This window comes from Leptosomus discolor, chromosome Z (genome assembly GCF_034619465.1).
Source record: "Leptosomus discolor isolate bLepDis1 chromosome Z, bLepDis1.hap2, whole genome shotgun sequence".
Lineage (NCBI taxonomy): Eukaryota > Metazoa > Chordata > Aves > Leptosomiformes > Leptosomidae > Leptosomus > Leptosomus discolor.
Window position 1 is genome coordinate 52,996,477 of NC_141419.1, and position 21,436 is coordinate 53,017,912.

General features: G+C 37.5%; 1 protein-coding gene across 1 annotated transcript in view; it reads right to left on the reverse strand.

Annotated features, from left to right (window-relative positions):
• The window catches only part of ST8SIA4 (ST8 alpha-N-acetyl-neuraminide alpha-2,8-sialyltransferase 4), a 62,588-nt gene that overhangs the window by 23,215 nt on the left and 17,937 nt on the right, over positions 1-21,436 (reverse strand). Inside the window, exon 4 of the mRNA XM_086479380.1 lies at positions 8,980-9,273. Within this exon, the coding sequence (XP_086335506.1) occupies positions 8,980-9,273 (294 nt within the window). The remainder of the gene's footprint in view (positions 1-8,979; positions 9,274-21,436) is intronic.

Below are 21,436 nucleotides of genomic sequence, written 5' to 3' on the forward strand. Positions count from 1 at the left end.
GGACTTCAAACAAACCCATTAAAGCATTTTTGAAGAAACTTCTGTGCACTAAAAAGGGAGGCTACAGAAGATACTATGCCAAACTGCTCCTTCCTGTACTGACACTACTGTTAAGGTTTGTTCCAGGGTATTATTTCACTGAAAAACTGGACTGTTTATTAATTTTCAAAAACAACCTAATGACTTGAATTGGAGTATAAGGTAACACAGCACCTGGTGGCATCAGCTTTCATGTGTCATGGTCATCCATGCAGAAAGGAATGCCATACTCTGTCCTCGATCTAGCTCTCCTAATGCCAGTGTAGCAGCTAGAGATGTAATACCAAATTACGAAAGGAACAATCACAGGCATGTGTATCCATTTCTATGTTCTCTCTTTTGGTTTGGTTTGGGCTTTTTGTTTTGGTCATCCTCAGCCCTCCCCCCCCACCCTGAAAACTTGTAACAAAGATCAAAAGAGAAAAAACAACTTAGTCTTTTAAATTTTCTATTTTTTTTTCCAGATGAAGGGATCCAGTTGGAAAAAAGACTAATAAATATATTTAGAACTAGTAGAACATATCATATGATAACATGGTATCATAACAACTCTCCACTTTTACTGAAAAGTTCACATGCAAAGGCATTCTTAGACAGATGGTAGATGACAAAAAGCTAGGAAGGGCCACAGCCAGGACAGCTGGCCTGAACTGACCAAATGAAATGCCATATGGTGCTATAGCTTTGTTTGCTTATTTCCATGGTACCGCAGTAATTAACTAAGTATTTGAAGAAATCTATTACTGGCTGGATGCTCAATACAACTGCTCCTCATCACAAAAGTTCAGTAAGATCAAAGCTAAATACACATGTCTTGATAACTCTTGGTAGGCATTACAATTAAAACAAAAAATAGCAGAATTGTTACTATTGTAAGTTTCACTTTAGAAATATCACTTTAAAAAGAAAGGAAACCTGACAGAACTTCCTTATGCACATATGCATCACACAGAATCAACTGACAGCTCACCTCACGTGTCAAAAAAGTAGACAGGAGCTACTCTCCATCCTAGTAATATTATCTGCCCAACATGACTCTGTATGGAGTCCAGTCCTCTCTGTACTTTGGTCCTCAAAAACAGACTATAAAAACTGTTTCTGGTTTGCTTCTCAGCTGCACAGTTACATTTTTTTTACAGAAATATGATATGGTCAAATGACAGTCAATTAATTTTGCACATTTTTATAGTTTTCAGAAACACAGACATTAACAGATTTTGTACAAGGGAAGATAAAATAATTAAAAAAAAACAAATTAGAATTGGAAAATAATAATAATACAGTAGCAAAATAGTTTTCAAAATAAATATAAATCTGCAGATACACTGTATGAATAAACTATATGTTATTTATTCCCTGCTTAGCTGCTAACAGTCATTATCATTAGGTACAGTGCTGTTGCTCATGTTAGACAAGCCAAGGAGCAGAACTTGAAAATGGGCAATTTCATTACTATTTTTCTTATGACCAATTCTGTTGCTCTTTAGTTGAAACCTGAAACTCAACCGTGGAAGAGTAAGTTTCACAAGCCTTAAGTATATATTTTGCTGATAAATTGGAATGAAGCAGTTGCCACAGCAACTCACAGAATTTAATAATCAAAAGTTAAATAAAAATAATAACGATTCTCTCCCTACAGTCATGACCTGGCTTTCATGGCCTACTTTGCGGATTGATCCAGGCAACGAAAAATATAAAAATCATGCAGTTCAGTGCACATTCAGTTTCTCCTTTGTGTCGTCCTCTATTTCAACTGTGTTTGCCCTGATTGAAAAAGCTCTCTTTGCTCTCAAAAAGTGACATATCTCAACACAGCTTTCTAAATCTTCCTGAAACACAATAAAATAGGAGATCTTGTGCAAAGGAAATAAAAATTTATCCTGAGAAACTTTGAACCAGGTGAGAAAGCACCCTCATGAGGTGCACAGGCCCTGCAGCCCTGACAATTAGCTGCTAGGCTGAAAGATCCACCCCAGAATGTCTCCACTTCAGGAAAAGGAGCATCACCTCCTGCTCTCCTGTTAGGATAAGATCCCAGGATCCAAAGAAATACTTCACAGAATAGATTCAGTTATGAAAATCCAAACTAACTGGCATCCTATTTGTTTGTATAACTTACCAAACAAAGCCAGCAATACTGACATTACACAAGGGCATAAGGATACTGTAATATAGAAACCCTATTTTAACATCCAGATATGTGAAATATGGGATTGTATTCCACTGAAAAGTAGGGAAAAGTGTGGGGTTTTTTTTGTAATATTTTGAATATTTGTATGATGTGATGCAAAAGACATGGTCATTTTTACATTTAGTACTGTATTTTCAGCTTAATGGCCATTTTTTAAATCTTTTCTTTACTGCAGTGATTATTATTCATCCATGTACTCCAAAATGTCTTTTCTTAAGAAATATTTTAGCAGGAAAGAAAAAAAGTAAAGCCTGTTAGCCATAAGAGAAGAAACAGAAGTGTTTACTATATGGATTGCTCGCAGCAATTGTTTCCTGATTAGCACAGAGCTGCCAGAGAACTACTTGAGTTCTGCATCTTTGAGTTTCTCCAAGTATTTTTTCTGTAATTCCCACAGCAAAGGACTCTAGAGCCATGGTGAAGTTGTGTAAAAGGTCAATACATTCAAACAACAGCTGTTTGCTTTCACTAATAAAGGAAAAAAGACTACACTGAAAAGTGACCATAAATAGGCACAGCATACTCCCTGCACAGGCAAAACGCAGAGATTCGTTGGGAATTCTGCCATGTTTAATGCAGGGTCAACTCTAATATCACTCTTTCTCAGGCAGTATCATGGAGGAAATAAACTGAGCACAGACAAATCCCACAGGATGTCCACATGATTGTTCTGTACCCAAGAGACAGGAAGGAATCTTATGTGAAGCAATTTCCGTGATACTGCTGCCGAGTGACTAATAATAGTTCATGGGATGGCTCCAATAGCAAAAAAAAAGCCAAGAAAACATTCTTACACATGAAGATAAGTGTGAGAACTTTGTTTTGTGGGGTTGGGAGAGGCAACATGGGAAAAAACTTCTCAGAAAACTACTGTAATGTGAAAGATTGTATTGCTTGGCAGGGCAGGGGCGTGGTGGTGTTCTGACTCTTCAGCAGATTTCTTCAGATACTTGCCAGCAGAAGCAGAAGAAGAGCTGTGCAGGGCTCTGGGAGTCAACTCTGACCTCCACCTAATGTACCAACAAGATGCTTAGTCTCAGGAGCCCTCTCTACTCCCTCCAGGGAACTGTGAGGCAGGCTCCATAGCAGAAAGCATCTGCTGATCCTACTTTCAGGTTTTTTTGTCTGCCATCATTGGAAGTAAACAGTAAGATCTGGATTCTAAGTCCAGCAGGCTGTTTGCCTGCTGTTTAATGCATAATCCATTGGAGTTCTGCTACTGAGACCAGACTGTATGCAAACACTGTCCATACTTCAAAGAGTATCATCTCACTTGGAAAAATATTTATAAAAATAATCCTAATTAAAGTATTCAGTGTTAAATCTGAGGCCTATTAATAAATCAGTTTCTGAAATTTGTTGTTAAATTCAATTAAAAAGCAAAGTTGTGTGAATTGCTCATTGTAATTACTTTATAATTAACCTTCCTGGCAGTGGCATTAGAGAGCAAGTAAACCCTTTTAAAAAGTTAAGCTTTTCATTTATAGATTCTAGTTCCATGTTGAACTCTGTTACATATTGATCACCTCAATTATTTTGTCAATAATATGTGCACAATCACATTAAAATTGCATAAAAGAGCATTTAGAAATACTTCATGAAAAAATCATGCAACTGCCCCCAAATCACTTTCCAAATCCAGCATTCTAAGCTGAAATATAAACCCCATGTTGATCAAGGAGTACAAAAGCAAAATAGAGAAAAAAAATTATCACATGAAACCACTTTATCTAAATCTACTGAAGTAAAAAATCTGAATCAAATGGTCATTTAAAATATGCTACTGATTAAAAAAGTAGTTATCGTGTTGGACTTGCTATATACATAATCTGTTTTTAAAACTGAAACCCTCTGAAGATTTTAGAGGAGTGGTCATCACTCACAGAAGTTCAATAAGGCATGAAATCTGAGAAAAAGTAATTTCTTTTTCCAACACCACATGACCTTTTTTATGACCCAAAAAGTGCACAAATTGACTGGAAAAAATAACGTTTTCAAAATTATCTGATCAAGTGCAGCTCCCAAATACTATGGAGTTTCTCCCGCTCAGAAAGTTTCTTTCATTAAAAGAGAAGGAAAACCATGACAGAGAATTTCAGTGCAATATGTGATTGCAGCAAAACTGCCCTGTTATGACATTTAACTGTACACAGGAACAGAATTTGGCCTCACTAGATCAGAAGTCTAAGAAAGTTAATGCACTGTCTTTAGAAAATGCCTATGCTTTATGCTTTAAGGACTGATGAAGGAAAAACCCAATTTGCTTGAACCATTTGGCTGTGTGATACACACTGTGGCTGTCAGCCTGCACCCTTTGGCATTAAATGTCTCTATTAGTATTTAATTGTCAGATGGGAATTATGAATCTCACTTTAGTGATGATTAGTTACCAAATGATTTAGCCCACAATACACTACATTGCCATATTTTTAATAAAATTCTAGGGGCATTAAATTTACACTGGAAATTTGTTTGTTCTTCTAAAAAAAAGAGATGACTTTATAATTGTAATCTTTAGGACAGGCATCATCTTTTTCTAGGCAGTTCAGGCCTATAGTAGAGTGTTTTATATTTTGAGATTATGAAGACATGTAGTTGCAATATAATACATTAAAATTTCAAACAAAAGCCTCATTTCAACTAGCTGAATGACATGGATATGATATAGCCCTATGGTATACTACACCTACCAGGTATATCTGCCATAGGAAAATGGCATGGGTGCATAAGTCTTTCGAAACAGCTTAATAGAATTCAAAATAAAATTGCACCTTTTATTTGTCTCCATAAGAATATGCTTTCAAGTTGAGGACAGTTCTTCAGCAGATCCTCCTGGTATTAAGTCTTTGGCATGGTCTAACAAAAATCTCACTGTGTTTAAGTTATTACAAATTTGGAAGGGTTTCAAGATATAAAAAGCAACATAAGACCCAGACTGACTGTCCTGACTGATTCTCTTATCATTAAAGTCTAACTTAAAACTGCTCTACCTACCTTCATCTAAGTTATTATTTTATGCAAAATATGCATACTCAAATAAAATACAAAGCTAGAATGCTTTGAAATTACCAAGGCAAGAAACGAAACATTTAAGCACAAAGATAGAACTATCTGAGAATGCTCAAAATCTACAAAACAAAGGTTGCAGATGCAAGTAGTTTCCTTGTGTAAAGTAACAGTCTACAAAAACTGCTTCTTGCAGTTCAGCTTCCCTTATCATGCTTTCATCAATAAATCAAAGTCCATCTCCCTCTTACGGCTTAAGAGGCTGAAAGATGTAGCATAAGCCTTGCATTCTCACACTCTTGCACGTTTAGCCACCCTAAGAAGGAGGTCAGATGCTCTGCACAGGTCTTACTGTGTGTTTAACATGCAGGTTTTGTAAGTAGATTTCCTGTGCTTCTCATTCAACTAACAGCAATCTTCACATTCTGTTTATTTTACACTTTCTGTTTTGCATCACCACAGGCCTCTACTAGGTCATCACTGTTAACATGGTCACAAAGACTTAAACTTCCAAGCAGAGAGCTTGCAAAAGCATCAAATATACGAAAAAAATTATACCAAATGTATCAAAACAAATACACAAAACCAGTTCAGATTCATAAAACAAGGACCGTTTAATAGTACTTCTTTTTAGGTATTGTCTCTTCAGAGGCTCATAGATCACCAGTTTACACTGAATTTGAAATAAACATGAGCACAATAGATGGAATACAGTATTATGAAGATTTTCCTTAAAACTAAGTATGCACACACTGTTTTAAATGGCAGCAGACTTAGCTGTCCATTAGTTTCAAACTGAAGTTAGCAGTTGTAAGTTGCTTAAATTTTGCCCAGTCTTACAGCTCAAAATGGACTGATTTGATAATCAGGTTATGCAGCTTTAAATTTTACTTTATTTTTGAATGTTTTCAATACTTTACTTATTTGTAAAAAATACAGTTTTTAGCTCAGGCACATTTTAATTTGTCCTAGGTTACAGTGTAAAATGTGCCAAAAGAAAAAAAAAATATTCTATTACCATCTTCAGGAGCTGTTGAGCCCAGGTGGGGCGGTGCTCCCTGCCTCCCCCCTCTGGACTATCTTCCGTTAATGGGTACAACAATGCCTTATCGTCTGACCCATCGATAACTCGCTCCTGGACTATCTCCTGTTAATGGCCCATCAAGGAACTGCCTCACGACTCCCCATCCCATTGTGAGATGCTCCGCCCGGGGGGAAGGAGCCAAGCAGTCCATGCCAAATAAAAACTGAGACCTCGAACACCCTAGCAGCCTTCTTCCACTGGATTCCCAGAGGAGTTTTCCCCCCACTGGAGTTCCAGAGGACAAGAGCTACCTACCTATCACTGGACCTTCGGAGGAAGACCAGAGTCTTTTTACCTGATTGCTGCTTTCACAGAACTACATCCATCACTTCAGGAGGACTGCAGCCAGCATCTTATCGGACTGCTACTGCCACCCTAACAGGGTGTCAGGTTGTATTCCTGACTCTGTCAGTGTAAACCAGTGGTTGTTTGTTTTTTCCCTGCCTTGTGTTATATATATATATATATATATATTAGTAAAGAACTGTTATTCCTATTCCCCATATCTTTGCCTGAAGGCCCGTTAATTTCAAAATTATAATAATTTGGAGGGAAGGGGGTTGCACTTTCCATTTCAAGGGAGGCTCCTGCCTTCCTCCGCAGACACCTGTCTTTCAAACCAAGACATAATTTAAGAACAGTTTTTGCTTATTAGTTTCTCATACTACCATGGTATTCCATTTGACACATAAACGTAGCAGATCTTAAAGCAATGTAATTCAAGATCACACTCTTTCCATAGATTTAACTTTACTGTAATATAAAGCTCACTATTAGGAGTTGGTCTTTTAAGACTGCCTTCTAAGACATCTAAAGAATATTTCTTCCAGATACAATACTGCTAACTGTATCACTTCCAAACTTGATTCATGAAGACATATTCACCTCTTGCACCTCATTTCCTAAAGAGTTAGACCAAAGATAAATTTGACTTCTTGTTTTGTTCTTACTCAAATTACAAAAAAGAATAGTAAAGGATACATGACGGTACTCGTTACTTCCCACAAGAAGAAAAAAGGGAAAGCAAGGTGATTAAACAAGGTTTGAAGTGGAGGACCTAAGGTTTACAGCACAGATTCAACAACCTGACAATTTTATCCAATCATATCAGATGACACTGCTAGGTATAATCTGAAATACAGTCTAGACTACATTTTCAACACAATTCTGATGGCACAATTTTGTTGCCTTTCTTTCAGAGAGACAATGTAGGTGCTAACCCTTTTTTTAAGATTAAACCCCCTAAAGGACTTTCAAGCTGGCCAACTGAAAGACTGCACATTCTGAATTATCATTCATACTTGATAATTTTGCCCAGGTTTAGCAGATGGAAATGAGAACAGCTGTTTGTAAACTGGAAGTAACATTATTTATTCAGATTTATACACACACACAAGACCCATTACACCTATCAATGTTATAAGCATTTTGAATACTTGAAAATTCAGCACAATCAAGGACCATAAATAGCTAAAGTGTACCTGTATAACAAAACAACTATGGAAACCAAGCAACTCAGTAAAAAATTAAAGGAATTCCAAATTCCAAAGGGAACAGATTTTTTTTTTGTCAGTGCCAGAAGTGTACCATATGAAGAATGCAGCAGCTAACCTATCAGAGACATGGCAGAAGCAGAAAAGCACATTCAAAATTCCTAATATCCTGAAAACTAACATATTTCTAAGCTTTATCCTCATACTCTCAGACTAGATTGAGGTACCAGTTCAAACATCCTCTCTGATCTTATCTCTGCTGCAACAGTAACAACTTTTTAGGCAGCTAGATAATCAGTAACTGGCGTAAAAGACAATACCAATACTTTAAGGCCCCTCTCAAAACTCCACCGACAGCATAGTTCAAGGCACTCAAGCTGTATATTATCAGACTGTCAGAATTCACTTCACAACAGATACTGCACTACCATCATCTTCTGAATGTTTTTCATGCACAGCCCTATACACTCAAACTCTTACTCGTTGTGGCAAAGATACTGGAGTCTTCATCTGACAGTCTTGTTTAATTACAGGGTTAAAAAAAAGGTCTCTGCACAAAGCAAGGATTCTTTGGGTTTTTTTAACAACTGGTTACAGTAGTGTTTTCAGTGATGCTGACCAATGTTTTTTAATTGCCCAAGCATCTGGCCAAATTCAAAAGAAGAAAGTTTGCTACAAAAATCCTAGACATTTTAGGAAGGAGCTCATTATTTTCAGACCTGCCAGACTTCACTATTTATATGGTTGTTACCTTACCCTCTGTGCTACTTAAATTATACTTTTTATGGCCATAGTCTTGCCCAAAAGATGACAAGTAGCACTTTCATTGTCCTCTGATTTGATGACTCACAGATATCCTTTGAATTCACGCTATTTTTTCATTAATTTATCACAATAATGATCATAAAAAATTTTTGTACATGACAGTGAAAGTGAAAAGTTTTTGTGCTAATGCATTTCAGTTGTTTGCACTAGAGCAGGCTAAAGGAGTGGACAACATTTATTACCAAACTTATTTTATCATAAATGCAATCCATTATAACAATGAAAATGGAAATATCATACTCCCTTTAACATTTTGCTTGAGCTTTTTTCTGCGTATGCTAGGTATTCTAGTTAAGAGCTTCACTGTGCCAAAGACAGACCAGTCTTTTCCAGACACTTACCCTCTGACAGCATGAATAAGCCTCAGTGATGGATAGGCAGTTCGGACTTTCAATTTATTCTTAAGGATTAATGCATTAACCCACTCCACATGCTTCTCTCCGCCTTTGACCATGAAAGCAGGGATCCAAAGGACACTGTCATTCAGCATGGATAGTCTATGCACAAATTTTTCTCTGTCACTCTCATTCCGAAAGCCTCCAAATGCTCTTTGTACAACTGATGGGTTCATGGTAATAAAATCAGATTTAGTTCCCACATCGACAGCAAACTCCACCACAGGAGCTAGATTGCACCTGAAGAGGAAGAAATTAATGAAAAAATTAAAATAATTATGAAAAATTAACTCAGAAAAATGTCTGCATGAAGAGAAAGCTGAAAACAAACATGCAAGCCCATTCCAATTTAACATGAGAAAAAAATACCAGAGATAATAAGTGTGATAACACAAAGGATTTTACCCAACTTGCACATCCATTAGACAAATTCTTAAAAACATTTAATGTACATAATGCCACAAGAAAAAAAAAAAATTTCTTTGTACGTTTGAAAACCATGTCATCATGCTCTAAAATGCATCAACAGCTAGAGTAGCACTTGTGAATAACAGCATGCTTTCTAACACCTATTACCTTTCATTAGTGTTCATTTGTCATCATGTTACCAACAGCTCACATTCTTAAAGGAAGCCATGCCAGCCAATTAAGGTATAATTTACACAGGTTAGTCATTGCATTTTTTTTTTTTTTTTACAATACAGTATTTAAATACAATTTACAAATGAACTTTACCGTCTGTTAAATGAGGTTTGGTATTTTGGTTTTTGGTATTATCATTGCAGCTTATCAGATGTTTTGAAATTTAATATTTTCATTTTATTTAGAAATTAAATTTTTGGGAAAAAGAACTAATCTTTCAATTTTTCCTTGATGTCTTATTTTCAAACCTTTTTTAATTCCACAGTAGCTTTGTGCTTTTTACTAGGATAGAGAAAAAAGTCTCATCAGGCCTTTGATCAGCAGTTTCTAACCTCAGTTATTTAACTACATATACATGTAATCACACAGAGGCAGCATTCTCCATGGGCAGCATTGCATGCAAGTGGCAAAATGCAATTCAGAAATTAATTGTCATTTCAGTGACCAGTATGATCTAACTGAAGCAAATCACCTCCACAACAACCTCAGTGAATTAGTCTGCAGCTGGTATGTCCCAAATAATTATCCTGACACAACAATATTTTCACAATTTAACAAACTGCTCTGTTCAGTTGAAGGATGCTAAGAAGCAATGTCGGAACGACGTCCTTCAAAACATTTGCATGTTATTATACTCCTAATATAAATAGTACTCTATTAGTTCTGCGATTCTTTTCTGGTACAATGAACTTTTTAGTTAAGCTTATCCCTCTGAAGTTAGCAGGGCAATATTGACTAACACCAACCGACGACCTAGTCCTAACTAATAATACTAATTCCTCAGAATATCATTTTCATTCTGTAATTACCAACTAAAGAAGTGGTCCTATCTTCTTCAGAAAGAAATGTTCTGAAAACCATAAAGCCTATATATTCTTAGGAGATAAAGCTGTCCAATTTTCTGATGACATGTGGGCAGACGTAAGCTTTCTTAAGAAACGTACTTACCTTCTTCAGTATCTTTATACATCTATTCCACAAACCATCCGCATGTATTACAGGCTGCTTAGTATCTTAGAAAATGGTAGTTAGGGCACAAGAAAAACTCCCACTGATTTACATAATGGCTTTGAAACTACTTTCTAAAAATGTTAATGCATGAATGTATAACCTGGAATTGTCCAAAGTTCAGTGTTGCATAAAATCTAAATTTTTTTTTAAAAAAAATCAAACCAAGGACTTAAAATCAACCAATCAAGTTCACTGAATTACTGCTGCTCTTGAAAATACTTCTTTCGAGGGCAGACTGCACAATATAATGAAGGACTCTTGCACAGCAGGGTTGTTTTCAGTAGTCACACATATATGCAAATCTGGTACTTATAAACGTAAGGCAGAGCTTGACATTGTAAATCCTGCTCTTTCTATGTCCAAGTTTAAGAAGCACCATGTACCACACTATCTTGTTAAAGCTGTACACCATATGCAAAGTGTACATGTATAACATAGGCCTTATGGTTCTAACATGATTCCATGTCTTTTGACAGCTCCTTTCTGATCTGCCAACAGCAGTGCCTAAATCTTAAAAGTGTATGCAGTTTGAAAACAGCATATAAATGTAATTTCACCTAAATCCTGAAATAAATTATCAGAGGTGAAAGAGTCAAACCCCTGACAATCCCTAAGATACATAAAAACCTACTTGCATTTCTCCTAAGTCTTTCTTCCCCTGAAAGGATGGTTTTAGCTATTTGCTGAGCAAAGCTGATAAATAGATAACACCTTGCCAGACATTAAGGAGACAAAGCTCCAGACATCAAGGAGACACCTCTAGTGCACAACTGATTGTTAAAAAAGGTTGCATCAGAAAAGGGGCCCAGGCTTGTGTTCAAGAAGGAGGATTCAACTAGTGGACAGGTGAGGAAGACTATGAACGCTGGGACCTCATCACCATAAGACTGCCCTTCTCAGGAAATCTGATGAATATGTATGATTTTTGTGTATATGAACTGATGTGTTTTGCTAACCCGTTGGAGCACATATGGAAGGAGCTATCCTCCATGCTGCCTGACGTCGTAATAAAGAATACCTGCTTAATAACACTCTGTTGTTATTGAGTTTCCTTTGATTCACAGGCATACCAAATACATGGTCTGCCTACCTTGCATGTCATTACTGCTTCATCAGTAGTATACTTAATATCAAATACTGTAATTTAGAAAGGTATACAGTGTAAGCATGATAAATTCTTAACATATTGCATATTCAGACTTTTCAAGTATAACTTCAGAAAGTTGACGTGCGGAAAATGGACTCCACAATCTGTGAGACTGTGAAGTAGGTAAGTTTATTCAGCGCTGGGCAGCACGGGGGGTGGTAGCCCCACCAAAGTCGTGTGCGCCCCAACGCGGCAACTTGTCTCTGATTTATACGGTCAGATGCTACATGTACATGAGGTTTCCCAATACGCCTACACATATGCATAACCTATCTCCACTTTGTATTAAAATTAGTTCCAAAAGGTCATTTCCATAAACTCCTCCTAACTGTGCTTGCGCAGTGCCTCCTTGTGGTGGTTGTCGGGGGTCGTGGAGATGAAGGCTGATGGCTCCTCTTCGTCACTGCTAGTAACCCCTTGAAGGCTGATGGCTCCTTTTTGACACCGCTAGTAACCCCTTGTTCTTGCGCAGACTCAGTTGCTCCTTGGCTCTTGCCCAAACTGTAGGGTTGGTTTTAGTCAATTCTTGAGGCATCTCCCAGGTTCTTATCAGGAACTGTCCTTGTGTGGAGCCATAAATCTTCATGCTTCCGTGAGTTTATCAGGAATTGTCTTTTGTAAGAGGCCACAACATTCCTTGCTTCAACTAGTTTGTACAATAGTCAGCAAAATATTAAGCAGTATCCATTAGCTTGATTCTTTGGGTTACACAGCAATCTAGATCATCATTAAGCAATAATATTTTCACCAAGATATCCTTAACCCCTTCCCTCAAAGTAATGGCCAATCCAAACGCACTCAGTAACAATCGGGTTGTCTATGAACAGTTATTTAGAATATTAGTCATATTTTTCAAGCTTTAGTGTCTCAAACTAGACACTAGATTATAATATTAGAGGCAGGTAAGGCATTTTGCTTTTCAAATGCAGAGCACCTCTTAACCTTTGATTTTTAAAAATATGGATTAGTAGCAGTGTTGAAGTATGAAATAATGCTGTAAGTACATCTGCACTTTGAAAGGGTCTGTTTTCAAAGAAGTAACTAGGTGCTGTGAGCAGTACACTGCTAAGATTGTTATTTTAGTAGAACACAAATGTAAGACAAGCTCTACACAAATTTCTAGCTCTGTTAAGCAAATAAACTTTATTAAATTGGTTTTAGTTGACCAAGTTTTAAAAATATTACCTTCATTAAGCCATTTCTCATTTTCTTAGAGGTTACTTCCTTCAAAGAATGATTACAGTGCTCATTAAATTAGAAGTATCAATATTGAATATTTATTCAATATTTTCCACAGAGTTGGAAAATATAGAACACCTGCTAAACCCCATCAATTAAACCCAGCATGTTCTTCAGTAGGGAGTAAATGGAGCAGTTATGTCCATACGAGTTCAAGAGTTTATGTGCTTGTGATGAACTATAACACTTATCATAAGCTCCTAGTACAAGATGATTTATATTTCCAGATGAGTTCAAGAAAATTTTATAGAAAGGTATCATAGAAGAATAGAATAGTTTGGGTTGGAAGGGACCTTTAAAGGTAATCTAGTTCAACCCCCCTACAGTGAGCAGGGACATCTTTAGGGAGACCAGGTGGCTCAGAGCTCTGTCCAACCTGATCTTAAAAGTTTCCAGGCATGGGGCTTATACCAACCCTCTGGGCAACCTGCTTCAGTGTTTCATCACCCTCATTATAAAAAATTTCTTCCTCGTATCTAGTCTAAAATTACCTCTTTTTGTTTAAAACCACTACTCCTTGTCCTGTCACAACAAGTCCTGATAAAAAGTTTGTCCCCATCTTTCTTCTATGTTTCAGGGCTAATAAAACTAGCTACTGTGTATTTGCACATAGACCTGAGTATTTGTAATAGCTTTTGTTACCTGTTTCAGAGCTTTTGTCTTAACCGCTAATGCATCTTTAAGCTTTGCCACAGTTTCATAGAGTTATTGGAATTTTTAAGTTTATTTTGTTAGCAGACATCAATGATCTCCCATCAATTCTCAGGACTCTTTCAAGAAAACTTCGCATTCAGAGACACATATAAACTTATTTTCTTTTAAGCCAAATTAAGAAGCCAATTAACTGAACAACTTTGAAATAGGCAATGCAGTACCCTTCCCTTGTTATAGTGTTTAATTCTAGCTCATTTATAAGGAACAGAATGACCAATATATCCACAACAGTGATGAGGAGGTGAGGGGAACTCTGCACCACAAGCTTTGCTATCATGTTCCTAGGAATTTGTACACAACAAATTCAACTGTATTTTTTTTTTTTTTTTTTTTAACTGTCATGGCTATATCAAATCAGCAGGAAGAATATATAGAAAACTGTAACGTACTGAGTTTCCTCTTTCTCATATGCCACATTATTGGTACCTTGGAACTATATGATTACTTAAAATTTGACTGCAAAACACAACTTTCTGCAAAATACCATCATCTTCCGCTCATTTAAGAAAAACCTTCAGTATTGCTTTCATGTTAGTCAACGTTCAAGTAAGTGGGATGCATGTCAAAGCTGAGCAGAACAAGCTTGCTACAAGGCTATCATCACTAAGAATATGTGAACAGGTTGTAATTAACAGTCACACATAGCATTGAAGATTGACTTGAGCAATTAAGCAAGCTGCTGTAAATACAAGCATTGGGAATATACATCACATTATATAAAGGTTTGTAAAACCTCCTTCTCCTGAGCTCAAGCTATTGACTGTTCCCAGAGAAAATGATGAAATGACGTTGCCCCAGCAAAAATAATTTTGCAAAATAATGGTTTTCATTAGTATCTTTGGTTTCCTTTTTTTTTTTTTTCTCATTAAAACTAACAAGCTTATGGCTATTTTTTCTATATAATTTTGTTCAATCAGAAGCTCTAGGTCCTTCTTGTTTCCCTTGCACTGATATGGGAAAGTAGAAAATATCTGAAAATATTCTTTTTGAAATATGTGATATGCTTTAGTCTCTGCAATATTAGCTAGCTAGCCTTGTCTTTGGTAAACAAGAGTGTAACCCCCCTGCCCTTGTCAGGGCTTAAGTAGGGTCTTTATCACTTGAAGGCCTGCTTCATTGTGCTCAAGTAGGGTCTTGATCACTCGAAGGCCTGCTTCATTGTTTCAGGTAAAATGGGGATGGGGGAGGAAGTGTATTTGTGCAGCAGACCGTGATCACGGAGGGGGACGTTGCCTTGAGCTGTGGTCCTGGGACAAGACACTGCCCAGCTGTGGCTGAACTGCACCCTCTGGAGGGTGGGTTCAAAAGGACAATCATGATGAAGACTATCGAGGAACTCTTACTTCCTCCCCAAGACCACCAAAAGACCCCTGAAGGGGAAGACTGCGCCTGTGCAAGGGGGAGGAGATCTAATTTACGTCCCAAGTGGGACAGAGGGATAAATATGTAAATATCTAAGTTTTGTTGCTTTAAATAAGACACATTTACTGTGGTTCGGGGTGCAAGCCTCCTTAGGGTACCTGACCCTCGCTGCACCCAGCGCTGCAGAGCTGTAATAAACATACCTGCCTCACAATCACCTTGGATTGCGGAGTTCTTTCGCAGATCAGCACGAAACTAGCAAATAATTACTTATTACAAATAAACAGTCATTATTTGCTCCCTTCTAAGAACTCTCTACAGTAGAACTGTCCAGAAACTGGTTTAATGAGACAAAGATTGGTAACTTGGGAGAGCGGGTTAGGAAAAAACCTAAGTAAGTGAGAAACGTTCATAATCTTTGTGACTGACAGTATCACAGGCAGTAATATGCAAGGTACCTCAAATTAATGCTGCAGTCCCTGTTCTTCTCATAACATCAGCCTAGACTATACCCAAAACCTCAGGACACCCATTTCAACAAGGTAGTTAGTCTAAATGGATTATCAGGCATCAATTACATGATTTTGGTAATCAGTAAGTTTACAGGGCCACCTAATTTACATAGTACTTGTGTATACTCATGAGACTGAAAGGCAAATATATATACAGAAAATATTCAGAGTAAAAATGCAGAGGTTCCCACACACAAGCTTTCAGCATGACAGCAGATTTTCAATAGGAACATGCACAGCAAAGCTATCAATAAAAAGAGATATGGAGTAAAAGGGAAAAATTAGTCTGAAATATCACATGGTATTTGGGTATCTGTAGAATAATTTAGATCCTAAGATAAACAGATCAAAAAGTCTCAGTGACTGAAAACCTGCTTATTCAACAACTGTCAGTTGAATATATCAGTTACAGTGGGAAAAAGTAAGAAAAAGTGTGGGGCAAAAAGAACCAAACTGCCAATGGCTGGAGTGGCATGCCATGAGAAAGGACTGAAGAACGGAGTAAGTGCTGCCACACCACACTTACATCAAAGTAATCAACTCTGGGTTTGCTGTGACAGCTTTTTCAGCCCAAACACATCCATAACATACTCAGTCTTTGTGGTGGTTTGGTGTCTGGCGTGGCTTTGGTAGTGGGGAAGGGGGCCACAGAGGTGGCTCCTGGAAGAGGCTCCAAGAAGCTCACCCAGCTCCAATTTATGGACCTGCCTCTGGGCAAGGCCAGACCAATGGCGCCTCTGCGAATAACTATTTAAGAGTGATAGAAGCGGCTGATTGTGTCCCTTTGTTCTGTCTGTTTGTGTTGGTGAGTGAAGGGGGATGGGAGAGATACAACCATGCGAACACCCAGGTCAGTGAGGAAGGAAAGAGGGAGCTGTGCCGGTGCAAAGTTCCCCTGTGGCCCATGGTGGGGTGTTAGGCTGAGCCCCTGAAGCCCCTGGAGATCAGCGGTGGCCCAGAGGTTGGCCTGCAGCCCGCGGAGGACCCCAGGCCAGAGGAGCAGCCAGTGCGGGTGGGACCCACGTTGGGGCAGTTTGTGGGGAGCTGCGCCCCTGCAGGAAGGACTCACATTGGAACAGTTCGAGGAGGGCTGTCTGCTGTGAGATGGACCCCATGCTGGAGCAGGGGAGGACTACAAGGACCTCTCTCTCTCTCTCCGAGGACAAAGGAGCACTGGAGACATCTTGTGCCGGAGGACTGACTGAACCCCCATTCCCTGCCCTGCTAGGGGGCAAGAGGTAGCAGAGTTGAGCTCGGGCAGACCAGAGGGGTGGGGGGGAAGCTGTGTTGTATTTAAGACCTGGTTGTATCTCACATTTTCCTTGATGATGATGTTACATTTGTATTAAACATATATTGTTATCCCCAAGTTGAGTCTGTCTTTTCCTTGTAACCATAACCGGTGAGTAAGCCCTCCCTGTCCTTTGTCTCGACCCTCAAGCCTTTTTGGTTGTATTTTCTCCTCCCCATCTCTCAGGGGATGGGGTACGGGTGAATGAGCAGCTGTGTTGGTGCTTTTGTGGCCAGCTGTGTAGGCTCAAATCACAGGAGTCTTTTAGAGAGCAGAGCTTAACAAAGAAAACGATGAAATCATATTCATAAAAATACACTCAAATGAGAAGTCACTTATTCCACAGATATTCAGTTGAACTTGCTTGGTCACTAATAAACATACAGCTCACGTATATGCACATAAATGGCCAATACGTAATTATTCATAGGCCTTATATTGGTATTTTCAAGTTAATTTTAGATAAAAGCCATAAAAATTTGCTTGAGTAAAAGTGATTATTCTTTGTTTTATTTGACATTGAAAAATAAAATATTCTTCATACAGTAATAATGCATGAATTGGACATGAATCTGTACACTTGTCCATCCTTTAACAATATGTGCACTTCAGGTTTTCAGGTTGAAGTAAATATTTAGAAACCACTCTAAAGCCCAATCTGCACAAAAGTGCTGTAAAAATGTGCTTTATTTCATTAATATCTGCTCCTTGCAGAGAAAAGCCATCACACAATATTAACCACATACACTCTGAGAAGCCAAAAAATGAAAATTAGATTGTTTCTGAAAGACATAATAATAAACACCTCTGAAACATCAGACATTACCTAAACCAGTATCAATAACATACACTCTTTCCTGAATAGCCTGCAAACTTTTATATTCAGGTTCATAACCAGATCCTGTAGGAATCAAAACTGCAATCTTGATTCAAAGATTCTTGACATTTTAAGAAACACTTGGATGTGAAAGTAAAATCCAAGGCTCAATGATAGGAGGAAAACAAAAAAAAAGTTGAGTTCAAGGCAGCAGACAACCTAACAGTTGGAATACTCTCTACCCAGTCTATCTGTAGGAAGAACATCACCCTAATACCTGTGTATGTGTAGCACACCATTTCACCTGGTTCTTCAGATAAAGGTCTACAGCAGCACTGTAATAACTTTTACATATACATACATCCAAAAGACAGAGATTTAAAAAAAATGAAACTATGCACAAACCTCCTACCTCCCCCTGGCAAATCTAATGATTAGTACAATACATGGATTCTCACACATTCTGTATACTTCTTTGGCTCCTGATAAAACAAAAATTGCTTCAAATTACCTACAGGGATCTAGATTAGGAGGGAATCCCCTGACATATCCCACGTCATCCCAGTCCTTATCCTCTGTGTGGCACAATACAGAATGTCTCATGAGAGTTGCAACCTGTGTAGAGTCTCAGGTACAGCATAATTACGGATGTAATTCACACACAGAAATCACAGCTGTCTTTTAAGATGTGCCATGTAAAATGTACCATTAGTGATCTGATACCCCTTTTATAACACAAGTCCACAAGAAACTTGAATTTACGACTGATTTTTGTAACATCACCTGATAATAATAAACTTCATTACTTCTTGTTGCCCAAACTAGAACCTATACTGATAATCATTAAGTACTAGCATCTGCCCTAACATCAGCAACTGAAATGCAAGTTATCCTCAACTGACATAGCACAGTAAAGTGACAGATAAGGTCTAACTGGTACTTTAGAAACAGTGGCAAAACACATTATTTACCTCTTTATTGTAAGTCCTTGCTGCAACATTGCCCATGAATTAGAGAGTTCTACTCTTCTTTTCAATATCATTAATTTGACAGCAAAAAAAGGAAAGGAATTTCTATCACTGAAAGTTTGTTGCATATGAAAAAAAAAACAAACCACAGCAGTAGAATACTGACAATGATATTTTAATGTAAGAAAACCTGAGAAATGGAACTCAGTAGTTTTCTGAATACCCATATCTTTGCCTTTTCATGTTAAAATATTTTTACACATTACTGTCTATAAAGTGCCTATTCTATAGGGCAGTTACCAAAATGCTACAGAAGTGTTACTATTTTGATATAGAAAACTTTAGAACAGTTCTGCAACATTGTGAGGACAGAAAGGGTTACAAAAAATTATTATCCTTGCAATAAATTCAGGGAAAATGATAATTTTCATTGTTTTGGAGAGGCACTTTGGAGTTGTGAGTTTGGAATGTAGAAAAAAAGCAGTAGTTTGAAGACTCAAAAATACAGACAGCAAAAATATGAAATGTTTAGGCTAACACTGTTCTGAACATTGTCACACCTCTTAATTGAAACATTTGGTCAATGAACAAAGGGATTAGTGAAGCTTTTCTGCATTTGAAACTGCTCAGAAATACTAAATTAAAAGCTCTGTATTATCAACAATAGGAATAAGCAACTTTAAAAGAATTTTATTCTTTTATCTCAGGATAATAGGACACCTATTTATTTAAGAAACCACTTTGGAATCTTTGATCATTTGTACATGGGTTTACAGAAGTAACTTCTCAGTGATGTTTCCTTAGCCTTCTAAATTTATGTCCTTAAATCTCCTCCCATACCACCCACTTAAGAATTAATTTTCTTTTAACAAAAACAAAAAGAAAAAAAAAAAGTAAGTTGCACCAAAATTGGAATTCTAAATGCTTATGGAGGGTATCCAGTACTGTGAACAATCACTGTAGGTAGCACAAGGTGTTATGTACTGACTGAGTAAGAGATTCAGCTTCATAAGAAGACATCTCTGTATAAGCTCTTGCCCCATCACAGCCTGTCTGGAGAAGCAGTCATGAAAGGACTCTTCCAGCAGCTGAAGAAGCCATGAGGTGAAGCCAAAAGGGGAAAATGTGGCCACAAGAAGCCACTCCTCCTCCAAGGTTCTCCTGCTGTGGAGGCCACCTGTGTCTAACTTGATGGGAAGCAGCGAACAGCCACACTGGTGCTCCCCCTTTCTCAGGCACCCAAATCATTGAGAAAGACCATCTGAAGATGATGGCTTTCTGGCTTTCTTCTGCTTTCATTAACGTTTCAATGCAGTGTAACAATTTGTAGGAAGAGACAGAAGGCAAAAACAGAGCTGCCACATTTGAGAGCTGAAAAAGGTCTAATGAGCTAGTCATGATGTATTCAAATGTTATTTTTATGGGAAGAATCACATTTTAAAATTAATCTGTTAAACTGGCAACTTCACTTCTAACAGATCTGCTGGGTCTGAGCATCCAGCTCTACTGGTACAATGGTTATGCTCCAGGCAAAGTGTATTAAACAAATATTTGGACATAAAAGCTGATAAGACTTATAAAAAAAAGTTCTAGAATATAAGTACATTAATAGCCTAAATCTTTTTATTTTGACAAATTTATGATTGTTTTTTTCCTATCAGCTGAAGGAACAACACAGAAGAAAGAAGCTACTACCACTCTCTGCTTACATATTAATATTAGCTGAGAAATCTAAATTGTTCTCCTGAAATGAGCAAACACACCTCCATGGTATGGTTAGAAGGTCTGTCCTTTTCTTCTTCTTGAACAGATGTGCTGTCTTTGCTCATATCACAATTGCTTGCCCACAAAACCAAGATGTCAGGAAGTCAAACAGATTATCCTCCTCTTTGAATAGGATAAACCAAGAAATAAATTAAAGGACTACAAGATTTTTCCATGTCAACTTCACCAACCACAAGAATTGCCAAGTTAAAAAATGAAAGTCAAAGGACACTGGAAAAATAAGAGCTGCATTTACCCAACAAAATTTTATCACCAATGAAGGCAAAAATATTCAGCTTGATTCCTAGGTGCTGACAGTTAGCAGAAAAACACTCCAACCAAAGAAGAGTTCTAACATATAAACTGGGCACTTCAATCCAAAGAAAGAAGCAATCCTCTTATGACTGTTTTTTGTTAGAGCAGACCTAAGCTAGTCAAACAGCTTCCCTCAACATGCCTGTTCTCCACTGAAATGAAAGGGACTTTCCCAGTACTGTCACCATAAGAAAACCTACAAGATTATTGACAAGGTTTAGAAGGTTTTCCTTGCTTGTTTTTTAATCAAGTAACACTAAAATTCTTACTTGGCCTCTGATTTTGAATAGTTCCCATCACAAATGCTGAATTCCATTAATTGAAAAAAAAAAAAAAAATTCTTCTGATCTTTGGCATAGTTCAAATTCTGAACCCAAAGCTGAACTGAATTCTTTTTGGCAATTGTAGGCTGCCAGAAGTAATTCCATCAATCTGAAATTTATTACTTGGCAATGTTTAGTGTTGCTTTTTCACATTTACCCAAAATACAGCTCTATTTTTCAGGAAGTCCTGTGTAACTACTGCATTTCAAAATATGCCACTTAATATAACATGTTCAACTGTTCTGTAAGATGTAACAGCTAACACAGCCCTGGCATAAGAATTTCAGCATCAGAAAGT